We start from the raw sequence: 22,258 nt of genomic DNA, 5'->3' as shown, positions 1-22,258 counted from the left end.
CATGCCACTTCAGTTTGGACCTAGTCATATGTAAATCAGTCTTTACTCTGCTCAACTGGGAACACTCCAACCCAAACTGCTAGGCAGGTCCTCCCTGAACCAGAACACAAGCAACTCAAGACCGGTTTCCCCCTTATTAGGGCTCATCAGTCGGGTATGGCTTGCTTCCAGTGGCACAGTACGGACAGGACCCATGTCTTGCCACACCCGTCCCACCTCGGAAATCGCACCGAAATATACAAAAGATGGATGGATGGAATGCTTGAATTCATCTCAGCCACTGGTAATTACTTGGGGATGGAACAGTCTAGCCCGAACTGCCAGGGCAGGTCCCCATTGACACCTGGAATACAAGCGATCAATATGCATATTGCACTGAGGAGTTGGTATGTCAGCTGGTTTGTAACTGCAGTCAAAAATCATTGATATATTTCATTGTGATTTGTGAGGAGGGCGTGTTATTCACTCCGTCAGAGAGATTTTCAAGTCTGCTCATTCAATCCTTGATGAGGAGTTCATCATCGAAGCCAGTGAACCAGTGATGATCCTGTGCCATCCACCCTCAATACCCATTGGAGTTCTCCTTTCATACAACAAGGCATACTTTGAGGAGGAGAGAGGCTCAACAAGAGAAATATGTATGCCCTGAAGAAAGGGAGAAACAGAGGATATGGTAAACATTCATTTTACGTCATAAACAACATAAGCATTGTACAAAGCAAAAGAGTTTACCTTCAGAAGTCTGCTATTGGAGCGAAAGGTTTTGATATGAGATTGGGAGGGAATAAGGGACAAGGTGTGGTAAACTAAGACGAATCAGAAGTAGGAGTGAATTCCTGGAACAGCATCCAATGAAAGGCGATGGAGACAATGTGGTGCAAAGGTCAAAGATGGCAATATTACTGTGAATGCAAGGGGCAAAAGTTGGATCCATGTAGATTCCGAGTTTCAAAGGCAGATAGGAAATGTTCTTACTGCATCGTCAGTGAAGGACTTATATTTGTCTCTGTGTCCTTTCACTTAGGTCATACCCTGTGCCAGTTTATGTGCAAGGCAGTAGGCAAGAGCTTCATGGTGAGCAGAGGACAGCACTTTATGGATGGTACGAGGTGTGAGGCAGGAGCTGATGACGGTGGGGCCTTCAACCTCTGTGTGACAGGGAGCTGCAAGGTAAGGTCAGCTCTGCCAAGGTGTCACCACTGCCTTTAGCACTGAGCCTGGGACCGAATGCAAACAATATGAAAGAAATTCATAGTCTGTCCTTTGTGGCTCATTCACCACTTTCCACCATCAACCTTGCCCTCTCAGTTATCTATTCATCTATCTATTCCATCCCTTTCAAATGACTAAACATCCACTCCTCTGCTTCTTGCCATTAAGTATTACAGCCATCCACCCCACCAATGTATTCATCCACACATTCATCCCTATTTGTTCTCGTATTTAACAAGTTACTTAAACCATCTGCCTATCTTGTAATGTGAATTCATGCACTTAGCCATACCCCAATCTGTTTTATATCTAAAGAGACCTTCTTCCAGAAATCTGTCCCACTATCCAGGATTCTGATCAATCCATGCATCTTCCCTTGTACTAACATTACGTCATCTTTCAATCCACTTTTAGCTGTCTATGGCCACCAGTGTGTCCACCTAGCCATATGCTCCCACATATACTCCTGACTAACTCCTCTTCCCTTCATCGGTCCATTTGTATGTTTTTCCATTCATCTTTACTCCATCCCAATACCCTTTCCCCTTCAGTCTTGCATGGTATCCACCAATTCTCAATTCCACTCATTCCACCAGTCCAATGTGGATTCTACCACCTCCTATGTTCCTTTTCTTCACTGCTTTCCTCGCTCACTCTCCCTACCAGGCTGCCTCCCTCCTAGTTCATCTTGGTGCTCTCTGGTAGTTCTCCTGAATAAACGATACATGTTGTTTGTTTCTCTTGCTCTTTGCCTTCATAGAGGTTCGGATGTGATGGGAAGATGGACTCTGAGAAGGTCATGGACCAGTGCCAGGTCTGCGGAGGGGATAACAGCACCTGCTCTAGTATCACTGGATCCTTCACTGAAGGCAAAGCCCGAGGTAAGCGTCGACCCATTCTTCCCCTCCTGCAGCAGGGACCTAACATTCGGCATGATGATAGTTCTCCTCCTGCTTGTCTCTGGCTTGTTCTGTACAGTACCTCGGAACAACAAAGAATTCGATAACAAGGTCACAGAATGGTGTGTAGGACAGAACTACAACCTCAAAGACTGTGTAGCATGATCCTAGCTTGATATGCAGGACCTCACCACAACACCCCGGGTACCCTACTAGGATAGCGTGATCCTAGCATGGTGCGCAGAACAGTGAACCAAGTCTAGGAAGGATCCACGTTAATCGAGTATGTAGAGCACAGTAGGAACCCTCTCTCGAAACGTTCTGTAACATGATCCAACCATTGTTACTAAGACACTACGCCAGCACCACTGACTATATATCAGGGTCCAAGGATAGTGTATTTAGCAGCCAGCCCCTTAGAATGAAGATGAATATGATGAGGCAATTGTTGCATGGTGTGACAGTGTCACAACATCAACCCGATCCAACATGTTAACGGTAGCCAACCCTAATAAGGATTCTATCTGTTTCCGGAGTTACGGGTAGTTAACTCGACATGAACCCATTCCTAGAAAAACCCTGCAACATGGCCTGTGCCTGGTGATAAGAGAACTACTGCATCTTTAAGGATACTATAACATGTTCCTGTACAACTGTACCCCAAAATCAAGACTAATCCATACTGTGATCCCCTAAGTGTGCGTATGGCAGTATCAATACATCAGTTGTTCTAAAGTGTGCCTCCAAAGTGGTGTATACCATGGCTCACCTTCATCAAGACATCTGTAACATGATCCTAATGGTATTATTGTAAAGAAATGTTTCCAACCATATCCCAGCAGCTAGGATTGGTGGCTCAGTGGACTAATGTATCCAATACAGCAATCTGTGTTTGACTTCATGGTCACAGGTTCCAATCCTGGTTGGGTCACTCAGTGTTTCTTACTTCTGAGATCGATAAAGTGAGTACCATTCTGCATGGTAACAAACAACATCTGTTATTTAGTGCAAAGGTGCATCAGTGTGTGAATTACCAATGCTACAGTATAGTATTAAAATGATCCTACTTGGTACACCTGGCAGGACCCCAACATCAAGAATTCCATGAAGCTATTCTAGCCTGGTATATATCCCACTACACTGGTGTCAAGGATTTCATATCATGATCCTAGGTTAGTGTGTACCACAGTACCCCGCAATTAAGGACTTGTTAAAATGTTGTAGATGGGTGGTAGCTAATAAAAAAGTACATCCTCCCTGTTCAGTGATAGATATGAACATAAGTACTCTGGCACACGTATAGGAATCCTGACGCGGTGTGATAATACTAATGTCAGACCTCTGCTGTCTATGGATAGTTTATCCCAGTGTTTAGATTGGAAGGCCTTAGCACACTCCGAGGTGGATGCTTCACCCTAGAGCCCTTCCTCATATTGAACCAGTGTGGGCTTCAACCCTGTTTAGGGGAGCTCTTTTCTACCATATGTGACTCTAATGCAGTGGGGAGGTGTCTAGAAGAGAAAGCAGAAAGGAAGAAAGTGGGAGGGTTAAAACTTCCTACTGGTTGACAGATATTTTATTCATGTCAGCATAGTGTAGGATTAAAACCAAAGCAAGGGAATGCTCGACCCTAATAAGATGTTGACATGTTTCAACCCTAATACAAGTGCCCTGAGTGAGGGTCTATGGGATCAAAACCACTATCTTTATAGTTCCTGTATATTTACAGTGAATCAGTGTGATTATGAAAAAAGTTATGTGTACTAGACCAGGTGAATCCTTGGCTCGTGATTCAGAATCATGTTTGAAGTGAGGATTGTTTACTGGACAGTAAGGAATGAAAACCTTTATTTCCATAAGTAGGCAACTATTGGTGACTGTAACTTAAGCATTGTCCCTTAAAGCTCAAAGTGAGACTAGAACTGCATTATCACAATATATTATGATTAATGCAAGTCTTGTCTTTTCACCAATTCCCATAATAGCAACAACAACCCTTTTAGACAAGGTAACAACAAGAAAACACTCAATATTGAGCATGCGCTTGTGTGAGATGCAGCATGTTTTTCTTCACCATTTGAGTGTGCAGTGACAACACAAATTGGTATAAGAGCTGAGCCACACATAACGTACCCCAACATTAAGAACGATTCCATAATGTGGAATGTTTGGCACCACCTCAACTTTCAAGGATGCACACAATGATCCTAACATCCTTTAATAGAATCTCAGCATCACAGGTTCTGTCACATGATCCTCAAGCGGGCTTTTGGATAGTGCCACCATATGAGGAAGAATTCCATTAATGTAATCCTATAATAGTGTGTTTGGCAGGACCCCAACACCAACGATATCATAAAATGACCCTGGCATGACATGCTAAGTAGCTTAAGAACACCATGGATTACTTAACACGATACGTGTGTGGGGTGTTCAGTAGTACCCCAGTATTGGTAACTCTAGAGTGTTGTATGGTAGGTGTGAATAGTGCCCCACCATCAAGGATTCTTTAACATGAAGTTACCCTATACTAATGGGTTCTGCAACATGGTCATACCGTGGTGTTTATTGTAATATCATGATCCCAAGGATTCCCCAGCATGGTCCAAGCATAGTGTATGTGATAGTAAGCAAACATCAAGGACTCGCTAACCGGGCCCTAGCATGGTGTGCATGACAACAGCGAAAGATCAAGAATGAATCCGCTCCATGAGCCTAGCACTATGTGAAATACAGCACCCCAAGAGCAAGAGCTATTCCATAACCTGGTCTTCGCATGGTATTGTAGACTGCGCTCCAGTATCAAGCAAGATTGTCTTTGGTGATTCTAGCATGTGTGTGTACGGTGGTACATCACGTATTCTGTAACATGGTCGTGGTGTGGAGTAGATAAAAGAGTTTCAGCATCTAAAGTAGTTCCATGATATGAACCTAGCATTGTGTGGCACAATGACCTCAAGGATGATTTTGTAAGGTGATTGCAGGATGGTGTGGGAGACAGTGTACCCTAAGCCTAGGAAGGATTCTGTCAAATGGATGATCGTAGCATAGTGTGTGGAATATGAGCACTCTCTGAAAATTACCTGTATTATGTACTAGCAGAGTTTGCAAGGCTAGATATGACTCCTACGTGTCTATGTCCAACCCCATTCAGCATGACTGGCACCAATAGACAACTGGGTACCGCTAGTCACCTTGATGCCATGAGGATATTGAAAGCGGATACTTGCCCTTTGTTTGTGTATGTGGTAGCAAAGTTCCTGGGAACTATGTGGTTGATAAGACATCATAGGGCTAATTTGAGCTAGATGGGGTGGTGTCTGTGGGCTCTTTAATTAGCACACCATGGTTACGTACCTATGGATGTTGTATAATTTTTATTGACAAGACCGTACTATTTTATGCATTGTCCCTTTATATTTTTGCTGTTAAAATGTAGATGTCTCGTTGTCCCAAGTTGTTTTAATATGTTATTTATTTATTGTATTTTCTATTGTTCGATTTTATTGGATTGTTTATGGCTTTGGGCGAAATAACGATATTTGATGATGATGATGACTCCCATGTGCCCTCCATCAGCATGGCCAGGTGTTCTGCGTAACACAAACCCAGCACCAACAGATAACCTATAACATGATCTTAACATACATAGTAAAATAAGACATGAGCCATAGGAATATTAACCAGTTGTGAAGGACCTTCACATGTACTGAGCCTCATGTACAAGTTCAGAGGACTGTATGTCTAAATACCATACACAAAAAAATGATCTGCCATAAAATAATCTCCTAAAATAGTGTTTGTAAAAATATTGGTTCATGGGGGTCGTGTTTCCAATATTAATTCTCCCAGTAATTCTCGAATTGGTTAATTCCTCCATTTCCTCTGGAGTGGTTCCCCCGCCTTGGAAATGCTCAATGGTGAAAGCTCTGTCTTGACCAGGATAATATGGGGGACTATTGCCCCATCTCCCTCCTCCCGATGCTCAGTAAAATCCTGGAGAGGCATATCAATTCAGTCTTATCCGGGTTTTTAGAATCCAACAAGCTTCTTCACCCTTCACAGACAGGGTTCCGGCCCCAACATGGGACTGAAACCACTCTTTTAGCAGTGGTTGAAGAGTCCAGGAAAATTCTGGATCAAGTTTGTACGGCGGCTATCATCCTCCAAGACCTCAGTACTGCATTTGACACCGTCAACTATAACATCTTGACCTTCAGACTCAGTAGTCATGGGGTGACGGGGTGTCATCACCTGGATGCAGTCCTTCTTAGAAGACAGGTCCTTTCAGGTCTTTGAAGGAGATATCATGTCTAAACGCATGTCTCTCAGCTGCGGTGTGCCTCAGGGATCCTTCTTGAGTCCCACACTGTTCAATGTTTACATGATTCCACTGGCAGAGATAGTCCGTCCATTTAGCATAAAAATCGTTACCTATGCCGATGACACACAGCTCGTGATGGCCTTAAACCACCCTGAAAAGTCATCCGGCAGCCTAGGCTGCTGCCTAGAGAAGGTAGCTAAATAGATGGAACTCTCTTGCCTGAAACTAAATGGAGACAAGACGGAGCTTATGCTCCTTGGCAACTCGCCAAACTTCAACTCAGGGCTGCTATGGCCTAACTGTCTTGGCCCCGCTCCGGAACCAAAGAACCAGATTAAAAGCTTGGGAATACGGCTGGATCGCTCCCTGAATTTTGATTATCAGGCGGTAAAATTATCGGCCACGTGCTATGTCATCCTGAGGATGCTCCGCAAAATACTTCCTCTCCTCCTGTTCCAGGCAAGAAGGAAAATGGTCCAGGCTCTTATCACGCCTGGACTATGGGAATGCCCTTTATTTAGGAGCTTCCCAAGCCACAATCTCCAAGCTACAGATCCTGCAAAATTGCGCAGCTCGCCTGCTCCTCCAGATCCCCTACCGGAAATCTGCCAAGCCAGTACTGAAGAGCCTTCATTGGTTGGTTATTATGGAGAGAATCAAATTTAAGGCTATGTGTGTCACGCATAAGTCCATCTGGAGAATGGACCGACAATCAGTCGATCTATGATCGCCCCCTACCGCCCAAACAGAAGCCTCCGTTCGGCTACCCTCTCACGTGCCGTGCTTCCTAAAATAAAGAGAGCTAGAAGTGGCAGGCGTTCTTTTTCTTACAACTCTGCTAAGCTATGAAATGCTCTCCCTCCCTACATACGTGGGGAGCCCAACCTGATGCCCTTCCGGAGACTTCTTAAAACCTGTTTTTTCCAGAATTCCACTTAATCATATGGTCCACTTTGTCAGCGTCTGACAACTTCGCTGGGATGCCTTAGGGTAGCTACGCACTTTATAAATGTTTTTTCATTCAATTCCAGCGGGCAATATTTTTGTAAGTGATAGTTAGGACACTCTGTTTAAGTCAGACAATATTCTGACTACGATATTCTTATACTACATCTACACTGAGACGTGAAACATCCTGAAAGCATGGTGTTCGAAACTACCCCTAAGCTCGGGGAGAGCTCCTGTAGTATGATAGTGGTGTAGCATTTCTAAGACAGAAACTTTAAACAGTAAACATGCTATTCCTGTACCCTACTGAGCTGTGAAGGGGTGACAATCTCTGTGTAAGTCTCCAGTGCACCAATGAATGACCTAAACGCTTGCCGTTTCTTTTATTTCAGAGTATGTTACTTTCTTGACCTTGTTGGCTGGCTCCACCACTGTCCGTGTGTCCAACAGCAAGTCTATGTTCACACATATGGGTGAGTCTAGACAGCCTTTACCAAGGAGTACCACTAAGTAATAAACCTTCTCTGCCAGCTCTGATCTCTGTATGCTTACTTCTCTCCTAGCCATCAAAATGCAAGGTGCATATGTGGTGTCTGGTAAGGGGAGCATTTCCCTAAACATCACTCACCCCTCCATCCTGGAGGACATCCGGATCGAATACCAACTGTTTCTGACAAAGGATCAACTGCCACACAGGGAGGAGATCCTGATTAATGGTCCGACACAGGAACCTATTGAGATACAGGTGATGAGGCCTTGGGATGCAGGTGTCGTGATGATGGCAAGGATGCAGTGATACACTGAGATGCAGTTGATGAGGACACAGGCGATGGGATGACGGTGTGAATGCAATGATACATTGATGTACGGGTGATAAGGTATTGGGATACAAGTGATAAGATGTATGCAATGAAGCATAGAGGTACAGGTAATGAGGGCTCGGGATGCAGGTGATGGGATGATGGTGCAGATGCAATGACACATGGAGATGCAGTTGATGAGGACACAGGTGATGGGATGATGGCACGGATGCAGTGATACATTAAGATACAGATGAGACGGTTTTGGGACACAGGTGATAGGATGAATGCAATGATACGCACAGGTACAGGTGATAAGGCTTTAGGATATAGGGGAAGGGATGATGACGTGGATGCAGTGACACGCTGAGATGCAGCTGATGAGGGGCTGATAGGGGATGATGATGTGATGATACCTTGAGACCGTGGGTAACACATATTCAACTAGAGGTGGTAAGACTTTGGGATAGAGATAAGGATAAGATAAAAATGCAAGTGATGATAGGTAGAGATACATCTGATACGATGATACAGACGTTGGGATGTTCAGATACATGCAATGAGTGGAAGGGATACGGGTGATGAGAGGTTGAGATAGAGCGTATGACAAGTTACAGTTGCTGTGGCCGTTAACTACAGGAGATTACACATTAAGCCATTTGCAGTGAGATTTAGGCTGTGACAGGTTGAAATTTAAGTGATGCGGCAATGATATACGAATAATAATAATAATCCACATTTGTAAAGCGTGAACAATCACCCGTAAGGGTCTCTAGGCGCTGGGGGCCTTTGGGAAGATTAAACTAGCTAATGCCCAAAGTCACATGGTGCTGGGCTAATCTGCCGCCGACGCCGGGGATCGAACCTTGATCCCCAGATTCTGGAGTCAGTCGCCCTGGCCGTGGCACCACAGCTCTTCCCAATACAAGAGCACTGATCTGCAGGTGATCATATATTGAGATAGAAGTGTTGAGATGAGATAGATGGATAAGACGTTGACATATAGCTGATGAGATAATAAGATACATGTGATGAAATGCTGGCAAAAAGAAGTTGAAAATTACGTGATGACAGTGTAAGATATAATTATCGGACAAGAGGTTGGGAAACAGATGATGGATTGTTGGGATTGTGAGAAGGTGCTGAGATGCAAGTGATGGGATATTGAGATACAAGTGATAGGACATTGAGATACAGGTGATAGAACGTTGAGATACAGGTGATGGGAAATTGAGATACAGGTGATGAGACACTGGGATACAGGTGAGAGGGCATTGAGATACAGGTGATGGGTCATTGAGATGCAAGTGATAGGTCATTGAGATACAGGTGATGGGACATTGAGATACAAGTGATGGGACATTGAGATTCAAGTTATAGGATATTGAGATACAAGTGATAGGACATTGAGACATAGGTGATGGGACATTGAGATACAAGTGAAAGGACATTGAGACACAGGTAATGGGACATTGAGATACGAGTGATAGGACATTGAGATACATGTGATGGAACATTTAGATACAGGTGATGGGGCATTGAGATATAGGTGATGGGACATTGAGATGCAGGTGATGGAACATTGAGATACGAGTGATGGGACATTGAGATACGAGTGATGGGACATTGAGATACAGGTGATGGGGCATTGAGATACAGGTGATGGGACATTGAGATACAGGTGATGGAACATTGAGATACAATCTGAGATTCAGGTGGTGGGACATTGAAATACAGATGGTGGGACATTGAAGTACAAGTGATGGGACATTGAGATACAAGTGATGGGACATTGAGATACAAGTGATGGGACATTGAGATACAAGTGATGGGACATTGAGATACATGTGATGGAACATTGAGATACAGGTAATGGGGCATTGAGATACATGTGATGGGACATTGAGATACAGGTGATGGAACATTGAGATACAGGTGATGGAACATTGAGATACATGTGATGGAACATTGAGATACAGGTGATGGGATATTGAGATACAAGTGATGGGACATTGAGATACTAGTGATAGGCCATTGAGATACAGGTGATTGGATATTGAGATACAAGTGATAGGACATTGAGATACAAGTGATGGGATAATGAGTAACAAGTGATAGGACATTGAGATACAGGTGATGGAACATTGAGATACAGGTGATGGGGCATTGAGATACAGGTGATGGGGCATTGAGATACATGTGATGTGGCATTGAGATACAGGTGATTGGACAATGAGATACAGGTGATGGAACATTGAGATACAGGTGATGGAACATTGAGATACAGATGATGGAACATTGATATACCGGTGATGGGACATTGAAATACAGGTGATGGAACATTGAGATACAGGTGATGGAACATTGAAATACCGGTGATTGGTCACTGCGTTACAGGTGATGGGACATTGAGATACAGGTGATGGAACATTGAGGTACAGGTGATGGAACATTGAGATACATGTGATGGAACATTAAGATACATGTGACGGAACATTGAGATACAGGTGATGGGATATTGAGATACAAGTGATGGGACATTGAGATACTAGTGATAGGCCATTGAGATACAGGTGATTGGATATTGAGATACAAGTGATGGGACATTGAGATACTAGTGATAGGCCATTGAGATACAGGTGATTGGATATTGAGATACAAGTGATGGGACATTGAGATACAAGTGATGGGATAATGAGTAACAAGTGATAGGACATTGAGATACAGGTGATGGAACATTGAGATACAGGTGATGGGGCATTGAGATACAGGTGATGGGGCATTGAGATACAGGTGATGGGACATTGAGATACAGGTGATGGGACATTGCGATACAGGTGATGGAACATTGAGATGCAGGTGATGGAACATTGAGATACAAGTGATGGAACATTGATATACCGGTGATGGGACATTGAAATACAGGTGATGGAACATTGAGATACAGGTGATGGAACATTGAGATACCGGTGATTGGTCACTGAGTTACAGGTGATGGGACATTGAGATACATATGATGAAACATTGAGATACAGGTGATGGGGCATTGAGATACAGGTAGTGGGTCACTGAGTTACAGGTGATGGGACATTGAGTTACAAGTGATGGGACATTGAGATACAGGTGACGGGGCATTGAGATACAAGTGATGGGGCATTGAGATGCAGGTGGCAAGCGATGTGGCAATTAGATAAAAGGGTTAGATGTTGAGTTACAAGTGACAAATATTAAGATACATTTGAAGAGATGTGGAGCTACCGGTGACAAGAGATTGGCTTAGAGGGGATAAGTTGTTGAGATTCAGGTGATAAGCTACTGAGATGAAAGGTTAAGAAACATTTGATGAAAGTTAGAGATGGAGATGGTAAAATGTTCAGATACACATGGCAAAAGGTTGAGATGCAATTGATGAGAAGATGAGACAGAGGAGAGGTGTTTATTCAGAATCCGTTTTTTTCTTGCTCTTTAACATAGACCCTTTAAACCATCAGTCATGTATTTATCAATTTTCCAATATTTTGTATTTATGAATGATATTTTATACAAACAGTGCTGGTATTTCCACTTCATTATTTTGTTCTCTTTGTGAATATCTAAAAATATTAAATATCCTTGTCCTGTCGGACAAACACAATATAGAACTCATTGTATTTCTATACTTATTTCCCTACCATATAATTCCTGTGAGGGACCACTGTTTGTATAAAATACTATTACCCAAGGTCCCTGACCTATCCTGTTGGGTTCCCTTGTATCCATATAATATGTATTTATGAATGAGGCATTAAAGTTTTCTTAAAAGACAGAATAAACTCACTTTCCCTCTCCTGATATACAAGTAGGTATTTGAGAAATCCCTATGTATCATCTACTCACACGTTGTGTCTTATATTCCCCATTTTTGTGTTTTGGCATAGTGACACTTTAGTTCCATTAAGTGTAAAGTTCCCCGACCTTCACAGCGCATCTCATCATTTGCGATTATACAGTCAGTTTCCTTGCATCCTATTGCAGTGCTTGGCTGTGTATCTTAGGTGCACTAATCCATTTTTATGCAAATCAATAATGTCACCATCATTAAATGGGGGGCCATTACTTCTTGCCTGCAGGAGCAGAACAAAGATCACTATTTAGTCCCTTTTCTGTCTCCATCACTAAGATTAGTTGCATCCACAGGGCTGACGTAGAAAGGCTGTATGTAGCAGTGGTGACGTTTTACAGGCTCCCTAACTTGACTCTTCCCCTCTATAAGGTGTACAGAAAGTATGGCAAAGAGTACGGAGATGTTACCAACCCTGATATCGCCTTCAGTTACCACGTTCCAAAGGAGAAAGGCAGGTTTGTATGGATCTCCAAGCCTGGGGCGTGCTCAGCAAGTTGCGGTGAAGGTAAGAAGATCTCCTGGGAAAAAAAAACATTTTTCGTAAATGTAAATGATCAAACCCTTGAAATCTAGGTTTGATTTATTCCATTCTACTGCTGCTTTCTAATAGTTTGCATTACTGGAAGGCTTAAGTATACATGTTGGGGTTATCCTGGAGTGTGTGGGTCTTGAGGAATGTGGTGGAACTGTACGCAGTTGGTGTGGTAGATGTTGATGCTGGGGAGCTTGGGATGCCATCAGTGAAGGTTGATACAAACTGTCTGGTATCTGTATTTGTTTGTATGTCTGTGACCATCTACACTGACTTCCCATCACTTCAACATTTGATGAGGATGGGAGGCATCTGTTCAATACTGAGGTGGTGGCTGGCAGTCCATGTGAATAAACCGTGTGTCCTTTGTGGTTTCTTCCCTTTGTTGTAAAGTACCATGAAGTAAGAAGCATCATAAAAGTCAGCAGATCTCATTTTAAAGCGCTAACAGATGCAAACTCGCTCATTCACAAAGGCTGTTTGCATGCATTAGCACATAAACGCCAGATCTATTGGCTTTGCCAATTGTTCTTCTTTTTATGTGTTTCTTTAAATAGAACACAGAGGGCCAGATGTGCGACCATTGGATTTAGCGCCTCGCAATTTGCAACAAATTGCTAGTCGCAAATTGTGAGGCGCTAAATCCAATGTACAACACTGTGAGAGACACTGTTAGCGATTACCAATGGGGTTGCAAAATGCGAGCCTCATCAATATTCATAAGCCACTCGCAATTTGCGAGCTTTTTAGGGAATGGCCAGCCTCACAGGGATGGTGGCCTGCTGGGGTCATCAGACCACCATGTCTGTGACTGCTTTTCAATAAGGCAGTTTTAAAAAAAAATGCAGCCCGTTTTCCTTAAATGAAAACGGGATGCATTTAAAAAAGAAAACAATTGACATTTTCGTTTCATTTTTTAAGGGCAGGTAGTGGTCCATAGGACCACTGCCTGCTCTTAACAAATATTTTCCCCTGCATTCCAAAAGGGGAAGGGGTCCCCAGGGGACCCTTTCCTGTTTGCGAGTGCTTTACCACCTTTCTGAGAAGAGTGGTAAACTCCGACTGTTTTGTGACCGCAATTGCAGTCGCAAAAGAGTCAAACATACCTGGAGTACTCGCTATTAGGAAGGGACGAACTTGGAACGCCCCTTCCTAATAGTGACTCGCTATTCCTATTTTGCGAGTCGCAAATTATTTCGCAAAATGGGAATAGTACATAGCCAACTCATTTTTTGCAGGCGTAAAGAGTTCTGGAACTCCTCTGCGACCGCAAAAAAACGGTTGTACATCTGGCCCATAATTCTGAATGCGAACTGACAAATGCCTTTTGCTGAGCTATAACCTCAGTCTCATAGGCACTACAGAAGACTGAAAGAGCATAGTGCAGTGTTCAGTGTACCTGGGCAACGGATTCTGTGAAAACTCTACACAAGAATAACATCATTATTTTAAACGGATAGTTCAAATAAATACATTAATCAGTAGATGAACATCTGTTGGAACAAACCCAGTGTAGCGGCTTTCTTGAAAGTGAGACTGCCCTTCTTTCGAGCAACTTGTTGCATTAAAAGGTTCCAGGTACCTCCTGATGCAGATTCTAGGATGATAGTGTATAGTTTCTAAGCTCTGACCTAACACCCCTTTTTGTGGTGACACCATAGCTGGCTCACTCCAGTCTCCAGTTATTGAGCTACATATCGTCAGTTCTTCAAGAATGAGGTTTAAAGGCTCATTTAAACTTCACCAAGCCCTGGAAGTAGTCAGTGATTGATCTCTTATGGGCCTGGGACTTTTAATGTCAATATACTTAAGATATTCTCTTACTCTAATCAACAGTAGGTGGGTTGTCCTTTACAGTGTCATGTTCTTAGTGTCCCAAATTTACAAATATGCCGTGCCTCTAATTTATTAATGACATATTAAAAATATAATTTTTCCTCATTACTTATTAAATGTTTTTCATTCTTATCACACGAGGAACTAAGATCCCTCGGGGTCATGATGATGTCCACTTAGGTCCAGCCTCACTGTCTGCCCAGCTCTTTAGAGGGCCGGTGTGCAGTTGGCAGTTGTGGTGTCTGGAGAAGGACCTTTGCCTGTTGTTGCTGCCCCTTTCCTGCATAGTCAGATTAAAGCACTTACAGTAGCTAACACCGCAAACACTGAATCGCTGTCGTGTGGACTGATCTGACGCTGTCAACAAAGCTAATGGCGGAAGGGGCCTTTGCTATGCATGCTGCCTGTAGCCTGAGTGGGAATTTAAATGACAATTCAAGAAAGCAGTGGTTGAAGGGGCTGACTCAAAGCCCAGTTATGTAGTATATATTATTATTTTGGATTATTTTCAGAAGGCTAACAGAAAGCTAAATCCGTCTCTTCATCAGACATAAGATAGGGCTGTAAGTAGACTTGGTTAGTAAGTACTCTGCAATAAACATGTGTTTTGCATTGACGGTGATCCACCTGGTGAATGACACCAGGGTGTATTAACGTCAGTAGAATCAAGTCTTTGTCTTTATTCAGCTACAAAAGCAGCCATATAAGTTCACCAAATTCAAACAAGATACCTGACCTTAGATATAGAAGGAATTAAAGCACCTTATAAACAGTGTACTAATAAATTCACAGTCTTAAAATAGCAGAAGCCAGTTTGGCCTAGTACGATAATGGTAAAATATTATCTAGTAAAAAGACCTTAAAATAGAATTCCATTTCTAAAGCGCATGACCGACTTAAGAAAATTGCCGACTGGCTGGCAAACCACATGGGTGCCTTAAGGCTGTAGAAAATACATTGCTGGATTACACTTAAAAAATGATGGGTTTTAAAAACTTATAACAGATATTGACGAGTAAAAGACTTATAATATTTACAAAAACAATAAAATGCATCAACGCCTGGGCCGAAGTTTCATCACATGGGCATCATTGGACACCACAGGGTCAATTGTCCCAAAAGGAAAACACAGGTGGCATCTGATGGTACCCAGGCGAAATCCTGTCAGCAGCGATCTTTCCCAGGCATTATTTACCATTGATAAATAGGGCTCAGCATGAAGAGTGATCTGAATGATAGTAAACTCACGTACAGTGGGCTTGCTCATTTCACTGGTCTCTCTATTTAGTGATATCGTATCCCTATAAAACCTTGTAAACCAGAGTTTCTCCCTCTTTACCATATGGATGGGCATATGGTACAAGTCTAGCCTGCCTTGATCATTGGATATATGCCTGATATATCTAAACTAAGGATTCATGTGTCCATCATCCCAAGCAGGACAGTCCTCATCCCTTTTAAGGGTGACATGTTTGTTTGCCCATATCGACAACCACAATAACATGGGGGCTAGTTTAATATGATTGTTTACATATCTTAATTCTAGCTCCTTGAGAATAAATTAACAAGGACTACTTGGTAGTAAGCAAAAAAGGTGCCTGCAAAATCTGTTTTCTTCAGCTTCGAGACATTTCGTATCCCGATATCCCCAGATTGCTGCAGCACCGTAAGTTAATATTGGCAAACATTTGCGTTTGCAGATTTCTAACAGCACTGGTATTGGTTTATTCCCCACACTCTTGGCAAAGTAAAAAAGCACCCCAGTTGAATGATTAAACCTAGTCAGTCTATTAAACAAACATGAAGGCCAAGTATCAGAGGAATCAAAAGTTCTCCCCAGATATGGGAATCAATATACTCCCTCAATATTGTTGTCCTTAGTATAAATCGATCTAATCTTAGGCAGCTTAGCACCACAAACCATATGATGTGTTTTAGTAAAACTTGTCTCAAGGTCTAACCTGTCCATATACTTTACAAAGTTATGAATTATGCCTTTCAGACACAGTGGAGTGCAAGACTTAAGCACTGCATCGTCAGCATAAAGTAAAGCCGGGATTCTACAATTTTTTACCATAGGCATGTTTGTCATTGTATTGCGTTGTGAGGTGGCTATTTAGGCCATTAATATAGAGCAGCGACAAAATGGGCACCAACACACATGCTTGTCGAACCCCTCGATCCAGTTGAAATGCATCGAAACATTCGCCCTCAAGCTCATAACTTACTGAAGCTGTTAAACCATAGTGCAAAGCTCGGAGAAAATCTGTCCGGTCTTGCTCCAAGCCGAACTACAGAGCTTTGACTGATTAACCCAGTCAAATACACTGCTCATGTCCATAAAGAAAAGATATAAAGCCCCCTTCCTAGCTGCAGTATGTTTATTTATGAGTTGCACTGTTCTTGGGTGCAGAGTACCTCCCTACAACTGTACTGGATGGGTGACATGACCCCTGAAGCTTTGATCCAGGCCACCATCTTCTCCAAGACGATGCAGCCAAAACCTTTGACTGCAAAGTCCAGCAGAGATATTGGCCGATTGCAACAAGGATCCAGCTGGTTTCCTTTTGTAATCACTGGGACGATGACTGCTGTATGCCAGGAGTCTGGTAGATTAGAGCTTACTGCAGAGTTTTTGGAATTAATGACATTGGGAGCCCAGAACTCTGACCTAGCCTTATACTGGTCCATTGCGCCCCATCTGGCCTGGAAGCTTTATTGGATTGATTTTGGGCTATGGGGCCTCAACCCTGTGAAGTCAGATCTAGCATTAAGGGGGAATTGCAGGTTTGGGCCGGCCCTTAAGTCTGCCCCTTGTCAACCTAGGTGACAGTTATCCCCAAGATGCTCAACCCACTTATCGGCTTGGATATTGGTCCCCAAGGCATCCCACTGAAATGTGAAAGGGTTGCTCGAATTCACTATTTTCAAGAAGCAGGTCTCAGTGCCTTTGGTAATGCAAGCACTACTTAAACTGTCCCGGGTTTAACTTATGATGGTCTGTTTCCTCACCATGATGAGCTGTTTGTATTCTGCCCGCGGCTTAATAATGTCAGCCCTGATTCTGAGGGCTTTGTTTAGAGCTACACTTAGATGTCTATTGGCTTCCCTGCAGGGTTTATCAAATCAGCAAGTCTTTGTATCCTTTTTCGGGTTTGTATCAATGATAAGGGAATTTGTAATATGTTGACCAAGGGGGTTGAAAGCATATATAATGTGCAATTTTGTACAGAGTAAAACCCTTGCTTCAAAATTTCAATGACAGCAAACAGGGCATTAATATTGTCACTTTTCACCCCTTGATTTACAGCATTATAAAGATTTATCAAAAAGTCAGCCTATTAAACAAACATTAAGTCCAAGTACTGAAGGAATAAAAATAATCCCTGTGGGATGGCAGCCAGCAAAGCTAAGGAGGCTTCTTTGGTAGTGATGCACTCACTTTGTCGGTCCATGCCATTTAAGTCAGAAAGCGGAAAGAATACATTTTAAGAAACTGCAGGGTCCAATTTGGATGCGACTGGGACTGAATCTAAGGGATGTGCTGTGTTATGTGTGACTGAGAGTTGCTGCAGGTGCTTATAGAAGAAGTCTACAGGCAGGAGACTGATATTCTTTTTGGCGTACAGATCAATAATAGATTGTGAAAGGCAATGTCGCACCAAGGCTGGATATCTACAATTTATAACACCACAGTGCCCTTCAATTTTCTTTCTCGTGGGGCGAATCCAACTCACCCTTCTTACATAAGTAGGTTTTCATAAACTGAGATGTTCAAATTAACGTGTCTGAAGAGCCAATGGCACACCTTATTTTTCAACTGGTCTGTTGACTCTGTAACAGAAAGTGCCGGCACAGGAACATTGGCCTAGGCATCTAGATAAGGTCATGCTTCAGGAGGTAGTTTGAGCACGTGGTTGTAGGTCTATAATCTTGCTTATATGTTTACTCACTTACACCCTGCCTCTTAAGTGTTTACTAGAATGCCTGTATTATGCTATTACGTCCCTGCAACTCAGGCCTCTGAGCAAGTTGCCCAAGCCTACCAGGTGACAAAGAGATGGCACAGCATTGATGTGGTCAGAAACATGGGTCATCAGTGGGGCCATTGGGTTCCTATTTCTGGATTTGCCTCCACTCGTGGTGCCATCAAGTTTGCAATGAGCTTTTCCAGTGTTCTTAGACAGTCTACAAGAGGGCTTACACTGGACTCAATCATGGTTTTCAGCTTTCTTAAGAATATATCCCAGTCAGGGTCAGACTTACACACCCTGTTAACCTCAACAGCATCAGTCCGATGTAAGTTCATTGAGCGGCTCGCTGGGTATTCCACCTGGGCTTGCGATTGCCTTGATCTTTTCTATCTTTCAGTAGTAGGACCAGCATCTGTGTGGTTTGAACATCCTAAAGCAATCAACTAAGGTTCATGTAGGGGGTGATCACTTCATCGGTCTCCCTCCCAGTGACTCATTGAGACCCAGGGATAGATGCCTTTCTTCCAGGTTTATCTCTTTAGACGTAACTCCCACTGCCCTAGCCAGAGAGGATTCCAAAGTGCTACTTTTATGGTCATTGGTCGATCTACTGCAGGCAATTTTCCTTTTGCCCGTAATAAAGATTATAACAGCGGTAGAGGGTTTATTAGGTATAAACTCCAACTAATATGCAAACCGGCATATAATCACATAATCAGAGCACTCTTAAAGGTTGGGACTGCCAAGTGAAAGTTGAGCTAACAGTACTGATCCAGCGGTGTACCAACAACAGATACTCTACTATTACATACTCACCTGGGCCCATAAACTCACAATTGAGTAAACCGCTGGTTTGTCAAAGTTTTATATTTTCCATAATAATCAGATTAGTTATTTGGTACCGCTATTCATATCCAAACTAACCCTTCACTGATCAAAAAGTTATTTCCTCTGGTCGATGGACCATTAGTTGAACTAGTTGATGGTGATAATTAACACAATTCTCAATTTTCTATACTTTAGAATAAATAACCACAGGCTCAAGAACATTTTAAAGCTTTATCTAAAATAAATGCATGTGAACCACTTCAAATTACAGTGCAGTCACCATCATTCTTCGGAAAGAAAATTCAATTGATTAAAACATCAAGCATATACTTCGGACTCACACAATAACTAATGCTCAGAAATTGAGAGGACAGAGAGAAAAGAACTTCTACAAATAACGTGAAATTATAGTTATCAAGTATGGTGTGAAAAACCTGGCCAAAGGGCTGGTAAGGGTACCCCGGGATGGGTCAAGCGACAAAGACTTCAGGACAGGATTCAGGACAGGATAGTTGACCTCTCTAGAATTCCGACGATTGCGCCACACCCATCTCTGACACTCTCTTCCTCCTCGAGATTCTTCCGCGATCTTCTGATCCAACCCAATTAATTAGGATAGAAAGTTCTGTTTCACATTCTTCATTCGGCTCTTCATCAGCATCTCACAGCATCTTTCCCAGCAACAGCATCACCCGCATCACAGCATCTCATCGACTGCATTCAGCAAATCTCTATCTCACTAACTAAAGCTATCTTAATTATACCTTTCGTTTCTCATGTTCCACCCACTAAAGTTTCAATATTGCAAAAATACGGAATTTGATTGGTCAGGCAAGGGGGAAGCTCCATCACACCATGCTTACATCTCATTAGAGTCAGTTCAACTATTGTTCGCAAACCCATCCCCTTAATTTTTATTCATAATTTTTAGTGCTCATACTCATTCACGTTTCTCTTGCAACCATTTATTAACATTCTGAATGCAAGTCCTCATCGTTGAACTCTTCATCGTCCATTCCCAGGGAGTAACACTTTTACTTTGGCTTGCATTCAATGTTTTTGTCATCGTTCCGGGCTCCCTTTCAGTGGACATGCGCAGTCTTCCCCTAATTCAGCTTACTTCAGTTAGACAACAGAGACCCAAATGCACACTAGTGATAAACTCAGAAAGACAAATATTAATTTCCCATCTAAAGTGGTCGCACTGTATACCACCCACCTCTACTCTATTCCCTTTTACTTATTAATACTTTCCCAGCATTAGCGTTAGTAGAATAGCTTGTTTTCATTTCACCTAAGCAGATGCCATGCACGCGAGTCTTCAAGACTCCATTTTATATTCTTCTGCTCATGCGCAAGAATTTTCCTCCAAGCGATAGCTCGTCATCTTACATAGATGTAGATGACGCATGCGCAGTAAAGATTCCATGTTTAAAGCGGTTTTAGTCCTTCGTTCATGTTATCCATGTTAGTAAACACATAAGCAAGCTTCACTAACCCGCGTATTCATGTGGTGCGCATTAGTTTTACACTAAACATTTTTAATAACTTGTTAGTGAATTAAAGGAGCGGATTGCTTTCGAGCAAGTCTCTTCTCTACGAGTCCTTGCTTCATCAGTACCTTGAGTTAATAGCCCTGCTTAATTTTGAGGAATGGTGGAGCATAGCCTCCTTCGGACTCTGACATGCACAGACAGGCCCGTACTTGGCCCAGGCAGCCCAGATGCAATGCCTTTTAAAGCTTTCAGCACAGAGTCCCACCTTCAGGCAGCGGCTGAAGCCCCACCCGTTCAATTTAGTTCAAATGAATTAAGGTTTGGACTCTTGTCTTTAAAACATAAATATTAAAACAGGTTGAAATTATACATTTAATTTGAACCCCTCCCTGTCACCCACCCCCCAAATTTTCTAATTCTGACTCAAGCTTCTTGTCTTACCCAGTACACCGACACTTTAATGCACAATATCTATGGAATCCTTTCTTCCCTAACCCTCACAAATCGGTATCCAACCAAAAGATCTTTGGACAAGGCTCATTACATCAGTAACCCAAGCACGTTTTTAAACATTTAGCCAGGGCACACGCAACATCTAAAAATTCTATATTAAAAAAAAGTGCAAATGCATTATTGCTATGATTTATGTCATATCATAAAAAACGGTTTTAGAATCAAGTGACTGGTCCTATTAAAATGACGGCAATCAATTAATAAATTAACATTAACATTTTGGAACCTCAAACCAAATGTACAGTTATTTTCCGCATCCAGAAAAGCATTAAATTTCTCAGCCCTTAAATACCGGACATTCAAAGCTACCCGGAATTTTAATAGTAATAAGCGTAAGTTGGCATTAGGAAGTGCCGATATGTATGGTAATGCCTTCCTGTTTTCTCAAGATTCCAACATATACTTTGCAGAAGGTCAGTTCCCAAAATACTCCACATCAGCCAATCTAGACTCCCTTCTACTGACCATATTTAATCAGCGTTTAAAAGGTGGGAGGCCTCAATTATCTTAGATTTCTCCATTTTTAGGGCCCCTGCAATGGTATCTAATATCTAACCTATTTATGACCTGCACCTTAATTCACTCCTTCCTATTTCAGAAGGACCGAGAACTTTCTGTACCTCAGAGGATCAAAGCTTATCCCAGAATCGCAGGGTTGCTTTGAATGCCAAGAAATTCCAAGCCTGCAGATCCCATTCCAGTCTTATTGCCTGGCCCATCTCACTTTTTTGGAGACCTAGCAATTTTTTCAAACATTTGTTCTCACACCTCTCCCAACTTCACTCCATACTTATGGACAGTACCCCGGCCCCATAGAGACATTGAGTGAGGACCATTGTATTACATGCTGTCAAAAGAGGAGACCAGGATGGGCTACCAAAGGTATTCTTAAAACGGGCTTGGCCCCTGGAAGAAAGTGGCTCTGTATACACTGCACCAAGGTAAGGTACAGTGTGTACAGAGTCCAACAGCCCCCAGAGGTTTGGCAGAGGTTAAAGTTAGATGTACCCTTA

General features: G+C 42.5%; 1 protein-coding gene across 2 annotated transcripts in view; it reads left to right on the top strand.

Moving 5' to 3' along the window:
- The window catches only part of ADAMTS13 (ADAM metallopeptidase with thrombospondin type 1 motif 13), a 255,971-nt gene that overhangs the window by 104,615 nt on the left and 129,098 nt on the right, over positions 1-22,258 (top strand). For both annotated transcript variants that reach the window (XM_085613864.1, XM_085613863.1), the window contains exons 13-17: positions 1,025-1,170; positions 1,973-2,093; positions 7,776-7,856; positions 7,947-8,128; positions 12,436-12,571. In XM_085613864.1, the coding sequence (XP_085469990.1) occupies positions 1,025-1,170; positions 1,973-2,093; positions 7,776-7,856; positions 7,947-8,128; positions 12,436-12,571 (666 nt within the window). The remainder of the gene's footprint in view (positions 1-1,024; positions 1,171-1,972; positions 2,094-7,775; positions 7,857-7,946; positions 8,129-12,435; positions 12,572-22,258) is intronic.

Source organism: Triturus cristatus, chromosome 1_2, assembly GCF_964204655.1.
Source record: "Triturus cristatus chromosome 1_2, aTriCri1.1, whole genome shotgun sequence".
Taxonomy (NCBI): domain Eukaryota; kingdom Metazoa; phylum Chordata; class Amphibia; order Caudata; family Salamandridae; genus Triturus; species Triturus cristatus.
The sequence above is the reverse complement of the archived record's forward strand: the minus strand, read 5'-3'. Positions and strand labels throughout refer to the sequence as shown.